The sequence below is a fragment of the Hyperolius riggenbachi genome, chromosome 4 (genome assembly GCF_040937935.1).
Source record: "Hyperolius riggenbachi isolate aHypRig1 chromosome 4, aHypRig1.pri, whole genome shotgun sequence".
Taxonomy (NCBI): Eukaryota; Metazoa; Chordata; class Amphibia; order Anura; family Hyperoliidae; genus Hyperolius; species Hyperolius riggenbachi.
In genome coordinates, this window is record NC_090649.1 from 208,280,454 (window position 1) to 208,307,835 (window position 27,382).

The window sequence follows — 27,382 nt, forward strand, 5'->3', positions numbered from 1 at the left end:
CGGTGCATAACCACGCTCACCGCTAGCACAGGTATAGCATATAATTAAGCAAACTGCATACATCCAAAGAGTTCAGTCAGTAGTAGTATACACATCAATTTACCCGTTTGATTCCCTGCAGCATAGATTTTGTTCAGATATTAATGAATGAATAGTTTGTCCACATTGCATGTCAATCTATTAGTGTATGGCCAGTTTTAGTGATGCAGCACAGGGGACCACCAATAACCTTAACATCAGGGGATACCAGCATTCACAGCATTTTTACTGAAAGCAACCACAAACAATTGTTCAGATAAGAAAATTTGAATATTTGAAGGGTTGGATGGACAGAATTACAGATGTTTTGTCAAGTATCTGACTGCTCAGAGATCAGGTTTAACAATAGTTTCCAAGAGGCATGCAGCAGTTTTATATTATTAATGCTCATGTATCACTCAGGTTTTTTTAAGCGTTTTTTTTTTTTGGGGGGGGGGGGGGGGGAAGAGGTTGGGCTTGTATTAAATTACAAAATCCGGTACAGATGGCATTTGAATTAAACCTGATAAAATATAAACCTTGACTTGTGCATAACCGTTTATTTTCAAAAAAACTTTTAAGATAAGGTATTCAACATTTTTGCCTCAACATAACTAAAACAACTGTAACAAAAAGGTGAGCATTTCAAACAAGGACTGTGGGATGTATCTTTCAGAGGGGAGGACAGGTCCATAACTCAGGCAGGTATATCCATAGTCACTTCCATAATTTCACAAACGTTGTGTTGCAGTATTTCACAGTAAACTTCTCAGGTTGCACTAGTCTTAACACTCAACTGTGCTGCTCCTCTGAGCCAGAAGGTTGCAAATAACTTTCCTCCAAACAAAATTGGCAATAGGATCTGAAAGATGTGGCCCCAAATGTTGCTGGTGAAATGCCAGAAACGAGCAGTCATTGGACATTGCTAGTACCATAACTGGGCCAACAGCTGGAAAAGGTTTCTAGTTGAAGAGTTTCATGTTGCTAAATGTTGTCTTCCCCTTTTTCTAGGAGACACTTCAGTCATCAAATATCAGTTATGAAGGAAATCAATATAGAGCATAAATAAAACTGTACATTAAAACTGTACAAGAACAAGATAAGGGGAAAAAATATTCAACATAACATGGAGATTTTCAAGTCCATGAAAATAAAAGTAGCAGTTGTAATTTGTACTCATCGTGGTTCGTCAGCAAAGGCTTTGGAGAGAACCTGCACTATTAATTCCAAGCCACAATTAGGGCTGATCCACTCGGGCTGCGTTACAATTAATCTATGATTAAATTTTCTTTTATGGGTGTTTCACAGTAAAAAAAACAATACAAAAGTTTTCCACTTTAGATCTCTCAAAAAATAAGGGATTGAGGAGCTGCTGCCTCACACTGGAGACACAAGTCTTTGTCTCTGCCATTAAAGCCAAGTGAAAAACAAAAAGGAATGTAAACAACAATCCTAGGCACAGAACGGGCCTCATCCAACAGTCACAAATCTACTGCCTTTGCTGATAGCCTGAGACAGTCTCTGTTCTTTCAGGATCTTGAAGCGTTCATTCAACGTGATTCCAGTCTAGGGAAAAAGAAAAGGGAGATGTAGGAAAAAAAATTGTGGTAAATTTTACACTTAAAAGAAAGGAGTCTTACATACCTGTTTCACGACACTGTTTATGTCAAAGTCTAATGGAACTCCTTTGGGGATTTTAGGTTCGGAGCCCTCCTTTAACAAAAAGGGAAGTGGAGGGCGAGGAAGCCTCATACTGTAGAAGAAAGCAAACTCTTAAGTTTTTAAAGCAGACCTGAAATCAGAACTCCATCTCAGCTCTAAACGATAAAAAACAGCATAATGACCTTTAAAGAAAAACATTTTCCTTACAGGGATACAAATCCTGCAAAAAATCTGCTGTTTGTCTACTTTCTGCTTTCATGGAAGCAGACATATTGCTAACAGCCTGTGTTTACAAATGAACTCTCTGCCATGGCAGATAACGGACACAGGTGGGGAACAAACTACAACGTGCGTTTAGTCACAGATGAGGGGGGATTAGACCGGCTAAACTCTCTAAGTACATACAGGGTGCATTTGTATACGATTTCCTTCTGTCCTGTGCAAGAGATCAGGTACACTTTAAAAGGCAAAAGAAAAGTCAATGCTGTTTGCAGAGTGCAAGCTTACCTAGGCAATGGTGCTGCTGCAGGATTATCAATGGACACAGTCAGAATACCACTGCTGTTCATGGATGTCCTCCAACTAGAAATACTGTAAGTAAAAACAGATTGCTGCATTATGGTCAGAAACACAAATCAACTAAATGCCAGAGCATGAATTATTCTATTAACAAAAATTCTCTAAAGTAGCAATGCAATGTTAGCAGTGAAGCAGCTGTATTATAGAAGACAAAAAATTGGACTATCAAAGTATTGTATTACCGGTAGGTTATATGTATTAAGCACTGTGATCTTTAGGCAGGTTATTTGTGTTGGAAGCATTCTAGGACCTCTATGCTGCTATTGCTACCTTCCTTGTCATCTAAAAAGAAGAGAAAATGCTGTAAGCAGCAGTCATATGACAGCTCCTTCAAGTAGGGCACAGGGGACTGTAGGTCAGGTAGCAACCAAGAGAGTACAAGCTCCAGGATAGAATTGAACACTGTCCTATCAGATGCCTGACGAGTTGGTATGTGTCCAAACAAGTAGCAATAGCAGAATAGCTGCAGTCCCATACTACAATAACTATTCTCAGATGTCTTCAGGGGGTCAAAATCACTTGCTGTCTGAGCCTGTTTTAGCAAACTTATAATTACATTTATCTTTTAAATATACTCTCCATTTCAATGTAAAAAAATATGCAACAAAAGAAAATGAGGAGGGAGAATACTTTTTTTCATAACACTGCATATGTCCTGAGTAATGTTAAAGGAATGTGTTAGCATGATTATGTAAAAGAAAATAGAATTCAAGGAGAAAGCAGGTTTCCTCACTATTCTTGGCAACAAGTTAAATTCCTTCCACAGCTTGCTGTGCAGTTCACACTGCCCACCCCCACGCCTAGCTCATCCTTAGCGTCTCATCCTGGTGGCAGAATGCACAGGTTTTAAATGGCATACTGTGAATGGCAAAGCTACCACTAGAGATGGCCCGAACGGCTTGCCGGCTAACAGATTCGCGCGAACTTCGGTGAACCGCGAACTATATGCGAGTTCGCCCCACCCCCTATACTAAATCATTAGGATCAACTTTGATCCTCTACATCACAGTCAGCAGACACATGGTAGCCAATCAGACTACACTCCCTCCTGGAGCGCCCCCCCTTATAAAAGGCAGGTAGCATCGGGCCATTTCCCTCACTCGTGTGCCTGCAGTAATTAGAGAAGGGAGAGTTGCTGCAGAGACATAGGGAAAGCTTAGTTAGGCTCTTGGTAGGCTTGTTAGCTTGCTCCTGCTGATACTTATTGCTAAAAAGCATCCCTCAACATCTCTTTTGAGGGCTAATGGTGTGTGTGTGTGTGTGTGTGTGTGTGTGTGTGTGTGTGTGTGTGTGTGTGTGTGTGTGTGTGTGTGTGTGTGTGTGTGTGTGTGTGTGTGTGTGTGTGTGTGTGTGTGTGTGTGTGTGTGTGTGTGTGTGTGTGTGTGTGTGTGTGTGTGTGTGTGTGTGTGTGTGTGTGTGTGTGTGTGTGTGTGTGTCCCACTGACACTTACAGCCCTGTCAGCCAGTCACAGTTGGCCCCTTGCAAATTCCTACTGTGTCACTGCCAGGCTCAGCACGTTCAGTGCCTACTTTTTCACTGCACGTGTGTGACAGGCAGCTGCACATTAGTAATACCAATCACTGCATACCTGTTCATGTTTACTGCAGCTGCGTGACAGAAGCACACAATGTTATATACCAGTCACTGCACCTGTTCACAGTACCTGTGTGTGACAGCTGCACATTTGTAATACCAATCACAGCATACCTGTATACCAATCACTGTATAGTTACTGCACCTGCGTGACAGAAGCAAGCAGTGTTATATACCAGTCACTGCACCTGTTCATGGTACCTGTGTGTGACAGCTGCACATTGTATTGATACCAGTCACTGCCTACCTGTTCAGTGCACCTACGTGACCGCACGCAGTTTTATATATACCAGTCACTGCATACCTGTGCACGGTACCTGTGTGTGTGACAGCTGCACATTTGTAATACTAGTCACTGCATACCTGTTCAGGGTGTGTGTGTGTTTTGCATATTTGTAATACCAGTCCGTGCATACCTGTTCACTGCACCTGTGTGACAGCACGCTGTTTTATATACCAGCCCGTGCATACCTGTTAACTGCACCTGTGTGACAGCTGCACATTGTATTGTAATATTCAGCAGTGGCTGAATGGAGTAATGGTTAAGGGCTCTGCCTCTGACACAGGAGACCAGGGTTCGAATCTCGGCTCTGCCTGTTCAGTAAGCCAGCACCTATTCAGTAGGAGACCTTTGGCAAGTATTCCTAACATTGCTACTGTCTATAGAGCGCGTCCTAGTGGCTGCAGCTCTGGAGCTTTAGTCCGCCAGGAGAAAAGCGCGATATAAGTGTTCTGTGTTTGTTTGTTTGTAATAACAGTCACTGCATACCTTTCACTGCACCTGTGTGACCGGAGCAGTGCTTCTCAGCGCTGCTAGATTTGGGCGCAGCCGGCGCTTCCATAGACTACAATAGGAATCATTCCTATTTCAGCGCTCAGTGAGTAACGTCGGCCCCATCAGAAGACGGAGCCGAGGTTGCTTAAAAACATAATAATTCGGCCTCCAGCAATCGCTGGAAGCCGAATTATTTCATTCCCCCACTATCCATGTCGGCCTGGAGGGGGAATAGTAATTAAATCGGCCCGGACTTGTGCAGAAGCTGGATCAGCCATATACCGCTGTATCCTGCGCCCAAGTCTACCGGCGCCGGATTTCAAATGTACTCGTATTAGTAAAGTCAGTGCATACCTTTCACTTCATTCCCCTGATATGGACAAAACAACAGGAAGACCCAGTGGCAGGCCACTCGGCAGGTCTGTTCGAGGTCGTGCTGAGGCGATTTCGTGCAGCCCTGGACCAAAGTACAGTGCTCAGAAGAAGGCACGTCCCATCAACTCCCAAGATTGTCAGGACGTGGTTGACTATTTAACACAGAACACCATCTTCTGCAGTCACCAGCGCTACTCCAAGCACCACATCTGCTACATTTGACACGTCGCAGGAGTTATTTGGTGGGGAATTCACTGATTCACAACCATTATTGTTACAACAAGTTGAAAGCGCTAAGCAAGTTACACCACCTCATATGTCTGAGTTAAGCGACACTATGGACGTAAGGTGTGAGGAGGAGGATGATGATAAAGTACCTTCTGTTGGTGTAATTTTGGAGGTGTCTGATACAAGCAAAGCTGGGGAGGATGATTATGATGATACGGTTGTCACATGGGTTCCCAATAGAGGAGATGAACAGGGGGACAGTTCAGAGGTGGAGTCGGAAAGGAGGAGACGAGTTCCTGAAAGAAGCAGGGGGAGCTCATTGTCAGAAACAGCTGGTGGCAGTGTCCGGGGCCATGTATCGCCACCTATGGACAGCCAGCCAACATGCCCTTCAACGTCAGCTGCTAACGTCACCATAGTGCCATCACCCCAGGGCTCAGCGGTGTGGACATTTTTTTGTGTGTCTGCCTCAGATGAGAGCAATGCTATCTGTTCTCTCTGCCAGCAAAAATTGAGCCATGGAAAGGCCAACACCCGCGTAGGGACAACTGCCTTGCGAAGGCACATGGAGAAAAGGCACAAACTGCAATGGGAAGACCACCTGAGGAAAAGCAGCACATAAAAGTAAAGCCACCCTCCTCCTCTTCCTCCTTCAGGTGCATCATCTTCAGCCGCTTTCTCCCTTGCACCTTCACAATCACAGCCACCCTCCTCCACTCCGCCTCTCACCTTGAGCAGTTCCTGCTCCTCTGCCCATAGCAGCAGCCAGGTGTCCGTGAGGGAAATCTTTGAGCGGAAGAAGCCAATGTCTGCCAGTCACCCCCTTGCCCGGCGTCTGGCTTGGCGGTACTGTTAGCTCACCAGCTGTTACCATACCAGCTGGTGGACTCTGAGGCCTTCCGAAAATTTGTGGCCATTTGGACACCGCAGTGGAAGGTACCAGGCCGCAATTATTTCTCAAAAAAAAGGCGATACCCAAAATGTACCATGAAGTTGAAAGGCAAGTGGTGTCATCTCTGGCACACAGCGCTGGGTGAAGGGTCCATCTGACCACGGATTCCTGGTCTGCCAAGCATGGTCAGGGCAGGTACATTACTTACACAGCCCATTGGGTCAAACTGGTGACCGCTGGCAAGCAGGGAGTACGTGGCTGTGCAGCGAACCTAGTTGTGACACCTCCACGGCTTGCAGACAGGCCTCCTGCCACCTCCTCTCCTTCTCCTCCTGCTACATCCTCTTCGCTGTCCTCCTCCTCGACTGAGTGGCAGTACAACTCTACTGGTGTCTAAGTACCCAAGCTTACAGGACGTCCTGAAGCAGTCTAGGAAGGTGTGTGGGCATTTCAGGTGGTCTTACACGGCCATGGCACGCTTAGCCGATATTCAGCGAAGAAAACTTGCCGATGAGGCGCTTGATTTGCGATAGCCCGACTCGCTGGAATTCAACGCTCCTGATGTTTAACCGCCTGCTACAACAGGAGAAAGCAGTCAACCAGTATCTATACAACTACAGTATAAGGACATGCTTAGGAGAGATGGGGATGTTCTGGCTGAAGTACTGGACACGCATGTGAAATGCCTGCAGGCTCATGAGGCCGTTTGAGGAGGTGACAAACATGATGAGTAGCAGTGAAGGCGCCATCAGCGACTTGATCCCATATGCTTTTTTCCTGGAGCATGCCGTGCGTAGATTGGTGGATCAAGCTGTGAAGGAGCGTGAACAGGAACAGTTACAGGAACAGGAGGAAGAATTGTGGGATCAATTCCAGATGTTTCCACAACACCTGCGGCAGCACAGAGGGGGGGGGGGGGAGAGCAGGAAGAGTCATGTGGGGAAGAGGAGTCAGATGATAAGGAAGGTGTTTTCTTTGAGGAGGAGGCGGAAGAACAACCGCAGCAGGTGTCACAGGGGGCTTGTGCTGCTCAACGCTCCCGTGGTATTCTTCGTGGCTGGGGGGAGGAGGAGAACTCACCTGACATCACTGAGGAAGAGCAAGAGGAGATGGATAGTGCGTCAGCATCCAAATTTGTGCAGATGGCGTTTTTCATGCTGTCCAGCCTGTTGAGGGACCCCCGCATAAAAAAACTCAAGGGGAATGACCTGTATTGGGTGGCAACGCTACTAGACCCTCGGTATAAGCACAAAGTGGCGGAGATGTTACCAGCTCACCTGAAGGCAGAAAGGATGCATCACTTGCAGAACAAGCTGGCAACTATGCTTTACAGTGCGTTTAAGGGTGATGTCACAGCACAACGGAATAAAGGTACCACTGCCAGTAATCCTTCTCCCATGTCCACGCAGGCAAAGACAGGACTCTCCAGTGATCTCATGGTGATGTCAGACATGCAGACATTCTTTAGTCCAACGCCTCGCCTTAGCCCTTCCGGATCCACTGTCCACCAACGCCTCGACCGGCAGCTAGCCGACTACCTGGCCTTAAGTCTGGATGTAGACACAATGAGCAGCGATGAACCCCTGGACTACTGGGTTCGCAGGCTTGACCTGTGGTCAGAGCTGTCTCAATTGATTGAGACATGGATCCCGGAGGACTACTGCCCGCCTGAAGACTAAGTCAGTCCCCACACACAGCATCTCTGCCTGCACTCCGTGTAACTGCCTGCCCCAAGATTAAGTCGCTCCCCACACAGCATCTCTGCCTGCAGGCCGCTTGACTGCCTTCTCCGCCACCACTAACAGGGTCCAGGACTCCGGGTGGATTCCTGAATTTTTAAGGCCGCTGCTAGGAGCGGGCACTATAATTTTTCTGGTGCTTGTACATGCCTGCCTAATTTTTCTGGCTGCACTGCAGTTGCAACAACAAAACAAAAGGCATGTATATTTTTGTCAATTCCCCTTCGTGATCGTTACCTTGCCACGGTGAAGGGGCTTACGTATCACAATGAAGCAATGACCACCGGCTATATGAGTGCCCCGGGGGGGCACACCCAAGATAATAAGGTTGTTGCTTCATTGTGGACAGACCAAATTCGATCAGCTAGACATTCACCGTTCTGTCACTGAGCTACCTCAGCTCGGCGATTATTTGGGCTTGAAAACCGATATCGCCTGCACTCTCGCCATGGTGTGCACCAGTCCAGCACGGCCTCCACTACACAAACAGCTGTTTGCGGTGCATTACAGCGAGTTTGGTCTGTAAGTGTGAAGCAGTACACTAATTACACTACCTGATTGATGTATATGTTCCGGCCAGAACCCGAAGTCTGGCCACTTCGGGTTCTGGCCGGTCAGTATGCGAAGTGGCCGGCTCATGCGGCCAATGTGAGAAACGGGCTTCAGTTTCGGACTTTGGCCGGCCAGAAAGCGTTGTGACTTCACGTGGCCGGCCAAGTCCCACTCACCGCCGCCAGGAAGCCCCGCTCACCTCATCCCCTGCTGCGGCTGCCGCTAAGTATTCAGACCTCTGATCAGGGCGACCGTACCAGGGAGGCAGAGAGAGGCATAGCAGCTGCCAGCTCACGCGAGACCCGCTAGACCCGAACACTTCAATGCAGAAGTGACGTCATTGAACACTTCTGCATATAAAGTGTATGGGTCCGGGCGGGTAGCGTGCGCGCTGCTCTGCCTTTCTCCGCCTGGTGGTCGCCCTGATCGGAGGTCTGAGTACTTAGCGGCAGCAGGGGATGAGGTGAGCGGGGCTTCCTGGCGGCGCCTCCAGCAAAGCTCCCCCAGCCCAGCAAAGCTCCCCCAGCTATGCAAAGCCCCCCCCCCCCGACCATGCAAAGCATTTCCAGCCAAGACCAGCCCAGCAAAGACCCCCCCCAACCATGCACAGCCCCCCAGCAAAGCACCCACCACGGCCCCCCCAGCCAAGACCCCCCCCAGCCATGCGCAGAACACCCACAGCCATGCACAGCCCCCTAGCAGAGCACCCACAGCAATACACAGCAGAGCACGCACAGCCCCCCAACAAAGACCCCCCCCCCCCAGCCATGCACAGCCCCCCACAAAGCACCCACAGCCATGCACAGCCCCCAGCAGAGCACCCACAGCCCTGCACAGCCACCAGCAGAGCACCCCCAGCCATGCACAGCCCCCCAGCAAAGCACCCCCAGCCATGCACAGCCCCCCAGCAAAGCACCCACAGCCATGCATTCCCGCTCATCTGTGACTAATCACCACTGTAATTTGATCTCTCCCCTGTGTCACCTGACTTCCACAGCAGAGCAGGTAATTTAAAAGCACAGGATGTTAACAATGTCTTCTCCCAAGAAAGCAGGATGTAGACACACTGCAGATTTATTGCAGGATTTGTATCAGCTGTAATTAAGAAATGCTTTTCTTTAAAAAAAAAAAAAAAAAAAAAAAAAAAAAGATTAGTATGCTGTATCTTTCAGAGCAGAGCGGAAGTGCCATTCATGGTGCTGGACAGGACCCGGGATGTTCTGGAATTTGTGCGTTTTGGACTTTGGCCGACTGACTTTGGCCGTGTCTAGAACTGGCCGGCCAATGTCAGAAATTCACAGCATTTTGGACTTTGGCCGATGTAAAATCGGCCAGTTCTAGAAACGGCCGGCCAATTCTAGAATTGGCCGATTTCTGGTTTTGGCCGTAACATATACATATGCAAGATGTTTTAAATCACTTTAGGCCTCCAATTTAGCATGCAATGTGATTACTGCCCTTTAAACCGCTGCTGTGCGTCAAATCCTGATTTTTCCCCGGGACTTTTGGCATGTATCCCACTCCGCCATGCCCCCCTCCAGGTGTTCAATCAAATTTGATCAGCTGGACAGTTACTGTTGTTCTATCATTGAGCTACCACAGCCTGGCGACCATATGGGCTGGAAAACTGCCACGGCCTGCACTCTGGCCATGTTGCGCACCAGTCCAGCACGGCCGTCACTATGCAAACAGCTGTTTGCGGTGCGTTACACAGTGAGTTTGGTGTGTCAGTGTGAAGCAGTACTCTAATTACACTCCCTGATTGATGTATACACATGCAAGATGTTTAAAAGCACTTTAGGCCTGCAATTTAGCATTCAATGTAATGTCTGCCCTTAAAACGCTGCTTTGCGTCAAATCCAGAGTTTTTCCCGGGACTTTGGGCATGTATCTCACTCCGCCATGCCCCCCTCCAGGTGTTAGACCCCTTGAAACATCTTTTCCATCACTTTTGTGGCCAGCACAAATGTTTCTAGTTTTCAAAGTTCGCCTCCCCATTGAAGTCTATTGCGGTTCGCGAACCGAAAATCGGAGGTTCGAGCCATCTCTAGCTACCACTGGTCTCCCTCCACCAGTTGCCACCACTTTCTATCAGTAACCATCTTGTGGAGACCAGGGACCTCTATTGCTTCTAGTCAGCTTGCAGTCTACAGGTGAAATCAAATCTGACGAAAGATACTTTGTTCAGGACCATTGTGATATTCACTTGGACAGTGTGGCACAGGTGTTTAAACATTGGAATGTAATATAGGAGCACCAGTACCACATACACTCTCCATAGGGGGATATATTTCTCCTGATACTGTATTGAGGACTGTGGTGACGTATACTTAGAGAGTGTGGTACTGATATGAATCCATATCATTGTTTAAGAGTACAGTCCTGGCCAAAAGTTTTAAGACTGTCAAAAATATTAGTTTTCACAAAGTTTGCTGCTAAACTGCTTCTAGATCTTTGTTTCAGTTGTTTATGTGATGTACTGAAATATAATTATAAGCACTTCATACGTACGTTTCAAAGGCTTTTATTGACAATTACATGAGATTTATGCAAAGTGTTTATGCAGTTTTGGCCCTTCTTTTTCAGGACCTCTGCGATTTGACTGGGTTTGCTCTCAATCAACTTCTGGGCCAAATCCTGACTGATAGCAACCCATTCTTTCATAATCACTTGTTTGAGTTTCTCAGAAATAGTTGGTTTTTGTTTGTCAACCCGCCTCCTGAGGAATGACCACAAGTTCTTGGATTGTCGGTTGCGTATTGTGTGGCATAACGATTGGTCTCAGCCACAATTAAGTCGTAGAGACCAGCAGTGATCAGAAAAAAAAATTCTGTCACTGTGGTGGGGCGGGTGAGGGTTTGGCCGGGTGATCAGAAGCCCACAGGGGGCAGATTAGGGCCTGATCTCATAGATAGGAGTGCTAGGGGGTGACAGGAGGTGATTGATGGGTGTCTCAGGGGGTGATTAGAGGAGAGAATAGATGCAATCAATGCACTGGGGAGGTGATCGGAAGGGGGTCTAAGGGGGATCTGAGGGTTTGGCCGAGTGATCAGGAGCCCACACGGGGCAAATTAGGGCCTGATCTGATGGGTGGGTGTGCTAGGGGGTGACAGGAGGTGATTGATGGGTGTCTCAGGGTGTGATTAGAGGGGGGAATAGATGCAAGCAATGCATTGGGGAGGTGATCAGGTGGGGGTCTGAGGGCGATGTGAGGGTGTGGGCGGGTAATTGGGTGCCCGCAAGGGGCAGATTAGGGTCTGATCTGATGGGTAGCAGTGACAGGTGGTGGCAGGGGGTGATTGATGAGTGATCAGTGGGTGATTAGAGGGGAGAACACATGTAAATAATGCACTGGGGAGGTGATCAGGGGGGGTCTGAGGGCAATCTGAGGGTGTGGGTGGGTGTTTGGGTGCCCGCAAGGGGCAGGTTAGAATCTGATGGGTAGCTGTGACAGGTGGTGACAGGAGGCGACGGGGTGATTGATAGGTGATCAGGGTGTGATTAGAGGGGAGAATACCTCACTGCTGCATTGCTTGCATCTAATCAGGGGGAGTATGAGGGCGATCTGAGAGTGTGGGCGGGTGATTGGGTGCTCGCAAGGGGCAGATGAGGGTCTGATCTGATGGGTATGATGGGTAGCAGTGACGAGGTGATTGATGGGTGATCAGTGGGTGATTAGAGGGGAGAGCAGATGTAAATAATGCATTAGAGAGGTGATCAGGGTGGGTCTGTGGGTGATCTGAGGGTGTGGGCGGGTGTTTGGGTGCCCGCAAGGGGCAGATTAGGATCTGATGGGTAGCTGTGACAGGTGGTGACGGGGTGATTGATAGGTGATCAGGGTGTGATTAGAGGGGAGAACAGACGTAAACATTGCACTTGGAAGGTGATCTGAGGACGGGTCTGCGAGCGATCTGAGGGTGTGGGCAGGTGATCAGGTGCCCGCAAGGGGCAGGTTAGGGTCTGATCTGATGGGTGGGTGGCAGTGACAGGGGGTGACTGATGTGTGATTGACAGGTGATCAGTGGGTGATTACAGGGGAGAATAGATGTATACAGTACAGAGGGGGGGGGGGGTAAGGAGCCCCCCAGGGGGCAGTTTAGGACCTGATCTAAAATATAGCGTTGACAGAGTGAAAGGGGGTGATTGATGGGTGATTGGGTGCAAACAGTGGTCTGAGGGGGTGATCAGGGGGGTCTGAGGGGTGCTGTGGGCGATCAGGGGGCAGGATCAGTGTGCTTGGGTGCATACATACACAGCTGCCTCCTACCCTGGTGGTCCCTCGATCACTGGTACCACCAGGGTAGGAGGCAGCCTGTATAATACACTGTAATGTATACAAAAAGTGTATTATACACTTTGCAGCGGCAGATCGAGGGTTAACAACCCGCTGGCGCTGCCAATTGGCTGGCAGGTTGACGTTGCGGGTGGGCGGAGCCTAATGCCGGCGGATCCCGGCTATTCCGTCTTTCAGGTGCCGCCGATCGACGTTAGACGGTCCTGGGGGTGCCACTTTGCCGACGCCCATAGGTAGTGGGCGGTCGGCAAGTGGTTAAGGATCAGACTTTTTGCTGAAAGGGGGGGGGGGGGGCGCGTTTGGGGGGTTAGGGCAGCCGGTTCCCTGCAGGGTCTTGCTGGGCTGTGTGGCCAGGTGTCCCCCCCGTTCAGCAGCTGCTTTCACTCACCTTCCAGGCTCCAGCGACGAGCCACAGCAAACCCCTCTGCTCCGGCCGGCATCTCTGCTCCTACTGCAGCTCAGTTCCGGGTTGCGGCTTGATGACGTCATCAAGCCGGGACCCGGCGCTGATGTCAGAATGAGCAGAGATGCCGGCCAGAGCGGTGGGGAGCGCCGGCAAAAGCGGTGGGGAGCGCCGATAGCCACGGGAACAGCAGGGAGGTAAGTGGATCCTCTTCTTTCCCCCCCCCTACCGCCGCAGCTGTCAAAGTGTTCACTACGGCGATCGTAGTGATCACGAGATCAGCAGCCATACGCGATGGCTGCTGATCACTGAGGGGAGATGTCAGGACAGCTTAATCTCCCCTCTCCGGTGCGCACGATCGCGTTGGGACGGTTCGTTAGCGCGGACGTTGGATCAACCTCCAGTCAGGGCGGAAGCACCATTTGCTGGACGTAGATTCAACCTACGTCGGCCCCCAAAAGGTTAATGACAACAATGAAATGCAGTGGAAAGGTTTTTTTGGGATTCAGTTTATTTTCATGCCAAAGAAGGACTATGCAATTCATCTGAACACTCTTCATAACATTCTGGAGTATATGCAAATTGCTATTATAAAAACTTAAGCACCAACTTTTCTAATTTCCAATATTTTTGACAGTCTCAAAACTTATGGCCAGGTCCGCCCGCGGCCCCCCAGAAATCAGCCAGCGGACAACCAGGGGGCCGTGGCCCCCAGGTTGGGGACCTCTGGACTGTAGGGGGCCTGGTGGCCATGCCTTGTTTTTCATTGTTTTTTTTTATTGCTCCTTTTCCTTTGTATACAATAAAGATTATATGTCGTATATATTGGGGCTAATGCAGTGGTCATTCCAGATATTAATCTGTGATTTACATTCATATGGGGAGTCTGTTTCTCTTGTTGTGTTAATACAAAGACAACTTTGTATCTATGAAACGTGGCTCTAGTTGTTTGCAAGTAGGGGACTGTCTATTTCCCTTCCATTTATTTCAATAGGCTACTTTTCCTCAACCAAATTTGCATGTGATGAAACACTGCAAATCACCCCAAGTGAAAAAAGAACCCTAAGTATACTCTGATTTCTTATCCAACAACCGGTTTCTCTTAATGGCTCAAATCCTCGGACATCCCAACCATACATATACTGTATGTGTATGCACTATACATTAGAGCCCCTCTACCAGAAAAAAAGGCAAAAAAACTATTCATGTTAACTTGCATCATGCAAGACCCAAACTTGCTTTCTGCTCATCGGAACAGACTGATCCAAACAGACTCATGTGAACGCTATTGCTTTACATAGGATCATTTGCAACCATGCCTATCTGTTCCATTTAGCTGAGCTAAATAAAAAGAACATTTTTATGTGCAGTGTGAATGTAGAATTATTCAAAATGTACCATCAGTGCTGCTTAGATCTGATAAACAGCGAGGCCTAAAGACATCTAGAACGAAGCCTAAAAGTTATAAGGACTAGATACTCACGGGTAAGTCCTAGTTAGTTCTGGCAATTCTTCATGTTGATCCATATCCATAGTAGCCTGCACCTTCAGGAAAACAATATATGGGAGTGAAACAGAATTTCAGTTTCAAGAAAGAAGTAGATTAATTTGTTTGATAAAATCTACCTATAGGTAGCAGAGTAGACCAGCATTATATTTGAATAGACAATACCTACACTACATGAAATAGATGTAAAACTGATTGACTACTGAGAAAATTGATTAGACTATTGAGAAAATCAGTATTATGACACCCATCCATACGGACACAACATGTCACTTTACAAATGTAAAGACTCTGTGGCAATGCAGAAACTCAGCTGTTGGCTATAAGACGGTAGTATATGAACAACCTAGTGCAAATTTTAAAGCAAAAAATGTTAAATTGCCTAAGTAAGGTAGACCATGGGAGGGAGAAGATTCAGTGGAGTAAAGTAAACTAACAACCCAGTGCATACTACATATTGTAATGCCATGCAGCAGCCAGGGCACAAATTCAGTGCATTAAATGTAGCTCCATGCAGGAGTCAGAACCACCCTGCACACTCCTCTCAGCTGTCACACTACTATTAATAAGCATCATCACATGCTAGCAATTATGATTCTAGTAAAATGACAGATTGAGACACAAGGCTATTTGCATTAAAAGTAACTTGAGATGAGTGGAATACAGAGGCTGCAATCTTCATTACATTATAAACAATGCCAGTTACCTGGCTGTCATGCTGAGTTTTTAGCTTTAGTCCTATGAGTCACACACATACGACAAGTATGCAGCCAGCGGAGTCACACCAGAGTCAAAGCGTCTGATCAGCATGCTCATTCTGGGTGACGAAGGGTCATCTGACACTGCATCAGTTGCGATACAGAATAATTCTGCATGCCAACTCACTGCACATACAATTCTATGGGCCCATTCACATCTCTGCATTGTAATGGTTCGGGTTATTATAACTCACTGCATGCAGGCTCTGAATTAATGTCTATGTTCAGTCTCCATTGCAACGTATTGTAACATACGGGTTATGCAACATGCACAGTGTTAATAAAGACTTAAAAGCAGAGCCTCAGCACGGAAGTCAGGCTGCTGGCTTTGCTTATTAGAGAATGGAGATGGCAGCCTGCATATTGCTCTCACTTCAGGATCCCTTTAAATCAGTGTACAGCTATGCGAGTAGCAACATGGGCTTCCCTACCCTGCATGTTGTGCTTTCAGGAAGGTGGCTGGAAAAGTCTGAAAATATAGCAGATAGGTTCCCTGGAACTAAGGTAGGATACTGAAGCCACAATCCCACCACAGCAAGCAGTAATGCTATTGGCAAGAAGCTGGATGGTAGGTGGAGTATGAATTATTAAAGGTTGGGTCATTTACATGTGAGGAGGGGAACAATAGATTCATCCTTACAGCAATTATTGCAAGTAAGCTGAAATAGTGAAACTTGCAGCTATAAAAAAAAGGACAGAGGCAGTAATAAAAAGGATGGAAAAGAAAAAAAATGGTAATTGTAGTTGCTTTATTAGTTGTCTGGCATATAGGAGGTTGCTAAACAGTATTTGTATTGTTATGTCCCCATGTTTTATTGATGTTGTATCCCCTATATTATGCTGCTGCTATGTCATCAAGCCAGGACTCTATACATGCAAGTATAGGAGGCACGCTTAAGTATAAGCCACAGTAGAGCTGCGACCGTCACAGAAATCAGGGGAGGTGAGAGACACTTACCAGCATAATTTCCTGCTACTGACCACTACTGAAGAGGAAAGGCAGCGGGTATTGGACACTAGGGTGGGATAACCAGGGTAATCCACTAAATGTCCTGTGGAGTGATGAGCACAGGTGGGTGTTTACCTGCACTATGGACTAATTTTTTTATGATCTTAAGCCCAAACTGGTGGGAATTGGGGTAGGAATAAATTGTAGTTACGTCCACAGTGGTTAACGGCACTCTTCAAACCTGGATACAAACAAATTATTCAATTATAGGTACCGCTGGTTAACAAAGCCTGTCTATAACCTGAATTTATGTGTAAGCTGGAACACTGTGCCCCCCCCCCCCCCACACTGCCCCTTTGTGCCTCCACTATGCCACCTGTGCGTCCACTGCCCCCATTGTATTTCCTTCGTGCCTAACTCCCTCCCCCCCCCCCCCCCCAGTTATCTCCAAAATATCCATTGTAAACCCATCCCCACCCCACTGTGTCTCTCCATCCAATATCTCGATTGTGACCTATCTGTGCCCCCACCGGTGTAGTTATAATAGTTATTAGTTAAAAATGAGGGCAGAGCTGGATATAAGGTCAACTTACACTTAAACATAATAAATAAAGTTTAAATTTACAAGTTGTCCAGATTTATTTTCCAGATTTGGAAGCATTGTGAAGCAATGACATGGGTGCATGAAAGAGAAAGAAAAACTATGCACTTTCATCTCGTGTTAGCAATCTTTGCTGATATTACCAATTTGCAGGGCTGTGGAGTCAGAGGCATGGTTTCAAGAAACTGAGGAGTCGGATAATTTTTGAACCAGATCCATAGCCTTTGTAAAAATTAGACTAAAGGTGGCCATACACTGGTCGATGTGCCATTAGATCGACCAGCTGACAGATCCCTATCTGATCAAATCTGATCAGAGAGGGATCGTATGGCTGCCTTTACTGCAAACAGATTGTGAATCGATTTCAGCCTGAAACAGATTCACCATCTGCTGAGCTGCTCCTGCCGCCTGTCCCCCCCCCCCGCCCCCCCGTATACATTACCTGAGGCTGGCTCCCGGGCATCTTCTCCGCATTGCACGGCTCTGTTCCGGCTCCATCCCGTGACCAGGAAGTTCAAATAGAGCGCCCTCTATTTGAACTTCCTGGTCACTGCAGTGACACAGGAAGCGCCGGGATGGAGCCGGAACAGAGCCGTGCAACGCGGAGAAGATGCCCGGGAGCCAGCCTCAGGTAATGTATACTTGATCGGATCGGCCGCCACTAGCGACGCGCACTTTACCCGCGGGCGATCGAGGGTAATTTCCCGCACGGCGCGATCGACGGACCGATCCGATTTCGGGAGGAAATCGGATCGGCGGCTGTGTTTACCGCGAACGATTGGCAGCAGATTCGATCCCAGGATCGAATCTGCTGTCGAAACGGCCGCGAATCGAGCCAGTGTATGGCCTGCTTAAGGCCTCAATTCACGGAGCATTATCAAACGTTTATCAAACGTTTGTTAATTTACCTCATGGGTAAAATCTCACTAAGGTGTTATATATTTGTTGAACGTTTTATCTGTAAAACATTCGATAAATATATAACACCTTAGTGAATTTAAAATGAGATTTTACCCATGAGGTAAATTATCAAACGTTTGATAAAGTGTTTGATAAACGTTTGATAATGTTCCGTGAATTGAGGTCTAAGGAGTCGGAGCAATTTTGGGTACCTGAAGTCAGAGTCGGATAATTTTTGTAGTCTCCACAGCCCTGCTAATTTGGACACCGTTTCTTCAACCTGGACAATAAAACCTGAAAGCTCACAAATAAAATCTCCATTTACATTGCAGCGTTGTGGCTACACAGGAACGGGAAAAGTTTTAGTGGAGTTCATTTCTTAGGTCTTATCTATAAAAATACCTTTATGCCTCTTTTCTGGAAAAACGTGGCTTGTCTTTTGTCTCGCTGTTGGTTCATCCTCATTCCTCTTCTAAAGGTAGTTGTTGCTTGAGAATAACTGCTGTAGGAATAAAGAGGAGATTTCCCAGATTTGTACCAAGTATCCAGGCTTCAAAAAATACTTCAGGGCTGGAACCCACTAGAGCGATTTTTTGAGCATTTAGGGAGCGCTTTAAATCGTTAGCACTTTCCCTAAACGCTCTGCCAATGAAGATAAATGTAACAAATTCCAAAGTAGCGATTGCGATTAGCAAAATCGCAATCGCAGGACATGCAGCATTTTGGGAGCGTTTGCGCTTCAATGTAATGTATTGAAGTGCTGGCAAATCACTCATAATTCGCTACACATAGCGATTTTGAGTGCGATTGCAAGCTGTAATAAAATTCTGATACATTGAAAGGACCAATCAGAATTAAAATCGCTAATCGCTACACAACCACTGGCAAAAAGCTTACACTTTTTAAAATCTCTCCCAAAAGCACTGGAAAACGCTCATGAAATTGCTTACAAAACTCTGAATAAAAACGCTAGCGATTGCAATAGCGTTTTGTGATTTGTAGTGGGTTCCAGGCCTCAAGGGGCAGATTCAGCAAACAGCTGAACAGATAAGCCAAGTATACACTGAAGTTTTGTGTTCCTAAATAATCCTTTGGCCATAATCACTTCAGATTAGGTTCTCCAGCAAACCCCTGCTGCAGACAATCATCGAAAACAAGTAAAACCAATTTTAGACAATATCCTACTGCCTGTACTTTAAGGTGCCCATACATCTATCGATGATGGGCAGATTCAACCAAAAGACAAATCTCTCTCATCGAATCTGATAAGAGAGAGATCTGTCAACTGCCCATACACCACAGGCCAACTCCTGATCCATTTCAGCATGAAATCTCTCGGCAATCGGCTTTGTGCGTCGCATCCGCCATTGTCCCCTAAAGTCAATGTCCCCCCAGTGCCCGTGTAAAAAGTATACATTACCTCTCCGTGGCCTCCGCTTGTCCCCCCGCTGGCTTCCGAGTGCATTCTCCTCTCCATACACGCACACTAGTGTTGTCCGGATCATGAACGATTCGGATCTTTGATCCGAATCTATTTTGTGAGTCGAATCATCCAAATCATCAAAATGAGTGATTCGGATCGCAAAAGGGGCGTGGCCAGGAGCGACACGCCCCCTTTCAGCGGGCAGCGGGGTCCTGGAAGCAGAGCAGAGATGGATCGCTCTGTTGGAGGGGACTCAGGGGAGCCAGCCTTGCAGGGAGACAGGTAGAGGGGACATGGGTGCCACTGCCAGATATGTGTAGAGCACACATACTGGCTGAAATGTGCTGCTCATTATAGGCTGTCTGTTCATAGTTGTGCACAGTGAACACATTGGAAACTTTTGGCACAGCTCAGTAACTTTGCACACACTGTGATTGCAGCGCAATATGATCCTCCTGCCCTCGCTCTAAACAGCTGCACTTATCTTCTGGGAATGCTTTGGGCAATGCTTTCTTTCACTGTGCGACGTTTCCATTCAAGGTATACAGATGAACATGTAGGTGAAATATATGTAAAGCATGATTGCAGCATGTGGGTATTATGTGCAAACAAACATTTATGCTCTCTGCTTCCCTCCTCCCTTCTCTGTCCACTCCCTGCCCTCTGTGCATCTTCTCCCCTTCTCTGTGTGTCCACCCCCCTCTCCTTCTCCTGCCCTGCTATTCATTTCACCCCCCGAATGCTTCCCTTGTAAAATGATCCGAGATTCGGATCAAAGATCCGGATCTTTTCAATGATCCGATTCGAATCATCCGGATCATTGAAAAGATCCGAACTTCCCATCTCTAACGCACACCCCACGTGGTTTCCTAGTAAGGGCGCGTGTGTGACGTAACACGCGTGGCCCTTACTAGGAAACCATGTGGGGCGTGCGTGCATGGAGAGGAGAATGCACCCGGAAGTCAACGGTGGACAAACGGAGGCCACAGAGAGGTAATGTATACACTTCACACGGGCACTGGGAGAACATTGACATTAGGGGAGACAGCACCGGGAGTTTTGTTGCTTTCAATAGTGGGGAAATTGCACACCGTTGCTGCCGCACGCCCAATTGAGCAACATTTCGCAGCATGCGCGATCGACAATGCGACCAATTTCCATTCTGAAATTGGTCGCTTTGTCCGTCGGGCATGCACTTTGCGGCACTGATTTTCATTCAATTATAATTATCGAATTGGATGGTCGATCTGCCGCCAAGTCGCTTGATGTATGGCAACTGCATCGGTGGGCTCAGGCCCTAAGTAAAACGCCTACAATTAATCATCTCATAGGCTGGATTCAAAGTGGTCAGTTGCATAACACAATTCCTTACAACACAGTACTGAGAACAGGCCCATAGAATTGTATTGGCAGTCAGTGGACTAGGAGAATTTCTTTGCAACACAACTGAGCACTGAAGTAGGCCATACGTTTATTTTCACTTCAGGTTTGCTTTAACCACTTGAGGACCCACCCTTTACCCCCCCTTAAGGACCAGCGCTGTTTTAGCTGATCTGTGCTGGGTGGGCTCTGCAGCCCCCAGCACAGATCAGCGTGCAGGCAGAGCGACCAGATCGCCCCCCTTTTTTCCCCACTAGGGGGGTCTGATCGCTCCTGCCTGCCGGGTGTTGCGGGGGGGCACCTCAAAGCCCCCCTCCGCGGCAAAATCCTCCCCCTCCCTCTCCTACCTGGCCCCCCCCTGGAGATCCGGGCTGCACAGGACGCTATCCGTCCTGTGCAGCCAGTGACAGGCTGTCTCCTGTCACATGGCAGCGATCCCCGGCCGCTGATTGGCCGGGGATCGCCGATCTGCCTTACGGCGCTGCAATGTAAACAAAGCGGATTATTTCTGCTTGTGTTTACATTTAGCCTGCGAGCCGGCTATTCACGGAGCCCCCCGCCGTGAATTGACAGGAAGCAGCCGCTCGCACGAGCGGCTGGTTCCTGATTAATCAGCCTGCAGCTGGCGACGCAGCAGCTGCCACTTTGCCGACGCACGGTATAAGCGTGCGGTCGGCAAGTGGTTAAAGGAATACTTAACCACTTCGCCATATCTGGACGCATATATCCGTCCAGATAGGCAGTGGTGCTGCAGCCGTGTGGTGCGCGCTCCCGCTGCCCCCCCGATCAGTGAATGGGAATATAATTCCCATTCACCGATCTAAGTCCCCGGCAGAAATACCGACGCTTTCTCATCAGAGCGTGGTATTTCTGCCCCCAAGAAACTTCTTCTCTTCATTTTAGTTCCTAGATGCGACATCGTTCGCATCTAGGAATTTTTTGAATGTGGCCATCTTGTGGCCAAATAGTAAACTGCACCCACATACCTGTATTGAATAAAAAAAAACATTATATTACATCTAAAATTGGCTATTTACCTCCCAAACTAAAATTACCCAAATACATTTTTCTATTAAAAAAAAATAAAAAAAAATTACAATTAAAAAAAAAAACGACATAAATAGTTACCTAAGGGTCTGAACTTTTTAAATATACATGTCAAGAGAGTATCTTATTAAATTTTTAAAATTATAAGCTTGTAAATAGTGATGGACGCAAATTGAAAAAATGCACCTTTATTTCTAAATAAAATATCGGCGCCATAAATTGTGATAGGGATGTAATTTAAATGGTGTAATAAGCGGGACAAATGGGCACATAAAATGCATGGGTTTTAATTACTGTAGCATGTATTAATTTTAAACTATAATGGCCAAAAACTGAGAAATAATGATTTTTTTCCATTTCTATCTTAATCTTCCTGTTAAAATGTATTTACAGTAAAGTGGCTCTTAGCAAAATGTACTACCTAAAGAAAGCCTAATTAGTGGCGGAAAAAACGAGATATAGATCAATTAATTTTGATAAGTAGCGATAAAGTTATTAGCGAATGAATGGGAGGTGAACATTGCTCGGATGCATAAGATTATCGAAGCTGTAGGCTGAAGTGGTTAAGGAAAAAAAAAAATGATATTTACTCACCCGGGGCATCCCTCAGCCCCCTTAAGCTGGATGGTGCCCTCGCAGTCCCGCTCCGATCGTCCTGTCCCCGCCGGCGGCTACTTCCGGGTTCGGCGACAGGCGCCGACAGGCTGGGAATGCGGCTGATTCTCCGCGTCCCCAGCCGCTATATCACCCTCTATGCTGCTATAGCGTGTATATATATACGCTATAGCAGCATAGAGGGTGATATAGCGGCTGGGGACGCGGAGAATCAGCCGCATTCCCAGCCTGTCGGCGGCTGTTGCCGAACCCGGAAGTAGCAGTATATATATACTGCTATAGCAGCATAGAGTATATAGAGATACGCTAGTATATATATATACACGCTATAGCAGCATAGAGGGTGATATAGCGGCTGGGGACGCGGAAAATCAGCCGCATTCCCAGCCTGTCAGCGGCTGTCGCCGAACCCGGAAGTAGCCGCCGGCGGGGAAAGGACGATCGGAGCGGGGTTGCGAGGGCACCATCCAGCTTCAGAGGGCTGAAGGATGCCCCGGTGAGTAAAGATCTTTTTTTTTTTTTTTTTTTTTTTGCTTTAAGTATTCCTTTAAAACGGCTAGTATAGGAACTGCTAATGACAAACACTGTCTCGCACATTACAATTATTACAGCGCTCTATAGTAATAGAATTACTATTGCAAACACGATTACTAACTGCAAACATAGAATATGTAAAAACCTTTCTGATAATGAATGAAATAAAAGAAGCTTTGTGGATATGCTCCCAGGAGTCTTGGTCTAGAGGGGGTGGAGTATCAACATCATAGCTTTGGGGAGCAGAGAGAGAAAGAGGTGGGCATAGCAGAAGAAGTGAAAGAAAGTGGAGTGACACAGCAAACAGACTGGCCATAGCAAAAGCTCGAGAGCCAAATTCCATTTGGACAGCCCTGGCCTATACTAACACAAGGCCTTCAGCTAGTTGCAGTAACAACTCTACAGTAAACACAGCAGAAGTTTGAGGGAGTCTAGTGCTCCTACAGTAGAAGTGCAAGGGTCCAGATAGATTCCAGGATGGCACTAAAATACAACATAACTTCTACAGATGTTCACAGGGTAATGAAAAGTACTCAGTAATTTATTACAGTAGAATCTCGTTATAGTAAACCTCTGGATATAGCAAACTCGGTCCTCAGGTCCCAGCAAATGCGTCTGTATAAATATTCAATGTATGACCAATTCTGACACAGCAAAATTCTGATATAGTAAACGACTTTTCCTGGTCCCTTGGAGTTTACTATAAAGGGATTCTACTGTATTGTCAAAGAAAAGTATTGCATTTGGCATTAACAAAAATACAAATGTAATTAAAGTCAATTCTTCTAAACTGATAGAGATCTGTCAAATCAATGCGTCCGTGTGTGACCAGCATTATCCCTGAGATTTGGTGAAATCAGTGATCACTCCTGCCCATCTGGGAATATCATATCCTGAGTGGAAGAGAGCAGCTCTGTAGCTTGTGTATGTCAGACTCCAGCTATATACCACACTAAGTCTAAGAACGCCTCACAAAGAAAGGATTTACCCAAGCTTCATCCCATCTTCACAGTGGAAAACACACACACTAAATCCAGCTTACCTATTGAAATAATTGCTCTTCGGGGACGGTGAAAATCCTAAACGTCTGGAAATATTGGTTCTCCTTCTGAAGGGTGACCACTGACTTTCCAAATTCTTCATAAAATGAGAAATATTCACTTTATTAATGTACACACTGCTTGGAATCACTACATTTATAGTCACACACACGCATATAATGATAAGAATAATAGACCTTTACATATGTATAAGCTACTGACCTGAAATAAAACATTAAATCCATGGCTGCAGGTTCATTAATTAGCTGCCAGCTAATTCATCAGTTGCAACTGAGTTTGGCTCAGTTTCAAGCTGGTGGAACTTTCATGCTCACTGGGAGCTATGATTACAATTTCGCGGACAGAAAGCTCCCACCACTTCAAGCATGAACTGAGACGCTTCGACTCAGATAAGACAATATAAGGTGGACAAAAATAACTTACCCTCACACCAAGTGGCGAACGGTTTAGTGGGCTGACACCTTTCCATAAAGCCATTTTTCGTGCTGCCAAGCCTGTTTTGACACCAAATCTTCCATTTCTCATACCCTGTCCTCTCATGCCCCCTGTACAAATAAAGGAAAAAAAGTGTTTAAAATGAGTTCCATGCCTAATTCCTGTCTTAACATATCAACAAGCAGATGCCACAAACATGACCATGAAGACCTGCAATGTGACTACAAAGAAATGAACCACTACTACAAAATAATTATGAATCCTTTTAACAAGAGATATTTTTGCTGCTTTCCTTAAAGAGGAACTGAACCAAAAAAAAGTCACTAAATTGAGCTTCCTTATCCCTTTTAAATTAATGATTAGATACAAAGCACTTGAGAAAGGCAATATAAAAGTAGATATATTTGTGCAATACAACTATGAATAAAAGAGAATGGCAGGCTCCATCTTGCAGCTCTATCCCTCCATTTTGCAGCTCTCACTCCATGGAAGGTGCAGAGTCTGATTCTGTGGGCGGTGTTACAGTTGGAGTTAGACATGCCCATTCACGCCCACAGAATAAGATTTGCAGCCCAGTGTCATGAGGTCATCATCAGTCGCCCTGTTACAGGAAAGTGACAGCTGTGGCTTCTGCTGCTGCCCTGCACTGTACTGGCACACGCCTTGATAAAGTATTATTATTTTTTCTCTAACTATGCCTCCTGTGGTGCGAGATCTTGTGCTGTCACCCTGTAGCTCTCCCCATTTGTTTTGTGCCAGATCCCATATCATGTCCTGTAGTCATGTAGCTCTCCCCTTTGGTATCCTGTCCGGCAGAGGTAGGGGGGTAACACTGCAGAGGGAATCCTTTCTTACATCATCCAGCCACCCTTGTCCTCCCCTGTAGGTAGCTTGACAGAGGGAATTCCCTCTTTTGTCACCACCCCCTGCAAGTCCCCCTTCTCCTACTAGTACATAGCGCATGGGCTAATTAAGCCTCATTTGAATCACTCGTGATTCAGGTCGGTGATCATCCCAGCTCTCATACACCAGAGGTTTGGCGCTTCACAGTGTAAAAAGGACTGTTATATGTTTTTAGTGGACATTTGTTTAGTTTTATATAGAGTGAAGCATTAACAGTGAAGCATATATATGTATTCATGTTTTTTTAGGGAAAAACTTGTTCAGTCCTTTTTAAACTGTGAAGCACCAAACCTCTCTTAGGCTCTATTCACACCTGCGTTTTGAAGGAGTGATTTTTCCGCAATTTCACGCGGAAAAATCACTAAACAGTGCTGTGATTTTGGCGCGATCGCGTTTTGCACTTCTATAGCACTGAAACGCGATTGCCTGGAAATCGCCTGAAAATGGTGCAGGCTACGCGTTTGGCGTTTTTGGGCGATTTGCGGCGATTAGCACAAATCACCCAAGTAAGGCTGGGCCCATAGGGTTTCATTACACTAGCGCTTTTAAAAAGCGCTAGCGTTTAGACGGTTTGCCGAAATCTCGGAAAAACACTAGTGTGAATGGGGCCTAAGTGTATATGTGAACTGATAAGGAGAGGGGGAGATTGTGTATCTAAAAGGGTTGCTTTTTGTCAAAAAACATTTTTCCTGAAATTAGCAAGAGTGAAGTAATATCAGTGAAGCATATGCGTGCCTGTCTTTTTTTTTAGTTGACATTTGGTCAGTTTTATAAAGAGTGAAGCATATATATATTTATGATTGTTTTGGGGAAAAACCTGTTCAGTCTTTTTTAAACTGTGAAACGCCAAACCTCTCTCAGGCCTAGTGCACACCAAAAAACGCTAGCAGATCCGCAAAATGCTAGCAGATTTTGAAACGCTTTTTCTTATTTTTCTGCAGCGTTTCAGCTAGCGTTTTGCGGTTTTGGTATAGTAGATTTCATGTATTGTTACAGTAAAGCTGTTACTGAACAGCTACTGTAACAAAAAACGCCTGGCAAACCGCTCTGAAGTGCCGTTTTTCAGAGCGGTTTGCGGTTTTCCTATACTTAACATTGAGGCAGAAACGCATCCGCAATCCAAAATCTGCAGCAGCCCGGGAGTATGCGTTTCTGCAAAACGCCTCCCGCTCTGGTGTGCACCAGCCCATTGAAATACATTACCCTAGCGGATCCGCACCCGCAAGCAGATCGCAAACAGCAGCGGAAACGCTCCGGTGTGCACTAGGCCTTAGTGTGTATGAGAATCATCGCAGCCCTGCTCACCTGCTGCACCTATTACCAGAGGCAGCCCCCCCCTCCTCCTGGATTCTTCTATCTCTCAGGGCCCGTTTCCACTATTGCGGTGCGGAATCGCCAGTAATCACCGCTGATGAAATCGCATGCGGATGCGATTCCGCATGCGTATTTTGCCGCGATTTCGCATAGGTTAGGGTATATGCGACTTTAACCATGTCACTGCCTTTGTTAATTTACATTAGTTTCTATGCGAAATCGCGGGAAAATACCCTTGCCAAATACGCATGTGATTTCCCTATTCAATGCATTGCGTGCGATTCGCATAGCGGTGTGCGAATTCTGATGGCTCTGCCGTGAAGATTTTTCCCGCACAGAAAAAACGCTCAGCACTTCGGACAAGTGGAAACAGGCCCATCCACTTGTATTGGCTATGCGAATCCGCATGCAGACAACACATGCGGATTAGCGATAGTGGAAACGGGCCCTCAGGGGCTCTGGTGGTGAGATCTCTGTGCACCTGAGTTCCCAGCTCTGCACACCTGCTACATCAATTACCAGAGGTTTCCCTCCCCTGCTGGATTCTCCTATCTCTCAGGGGCTCTGGTGGCGAGAGCTCTGTGTTCCGGAGTTCCCAGCTCTGCACACATTACCAGAGGCTCCCCTCCCCTGCTGGATTGGTGGAGGGGTTCCACACTTGTATACTAGGAGACACCCAAAAGGTAGCCATACTGGGCGTTCTGTTTACTCTTCTGGCCTGTCCTGTCTCTCTGCAAAAATCTGCTCTGCTCTCTCTTCCCTCCACTGTCTAATCTGATGTCCCTCCTTGTTCCACCATGCCCCTCTCCCTCCTGTGGTCGATTAGCCGCCGGATCGACTCCCG

General features: G+C 46.8%; 1 protein-coding gene across 1 annotated transcript; it reads right to left on the reverse strand.

The window, feature by feature from the left end:
• Positions 1–563: 563 nt before the first annotated feature.
• On the reverse strand, positions 564–24,428 carry FYTTD1 (forty-two-three domain containing 1). The gene is made up of 7 exons (XM_068279339.1): positions 24,310–24,428; positions 23,868–23,962; positions 18,229–18,328; positions 14,595–14,656; positions 2,188–2,271; positions 1,663–1,771; positions 564–1,584 (listed from the first exon to the last, which is right to left on the reverse strand). The coding sequence occupies exons 1-7, from the start codon at positions 24,424–24,426 to the stop codon at positions 1,489–1,491; spliced, it is 663 nt and encodes a 220-aa protein (XP_068135440.1). The 5' UTR covers positions 24,427–24,428; the 3' UTR covers positions 564–1,488.
• Positions 24,429–27,382: the final 2,954 nt, after the last annotated feature.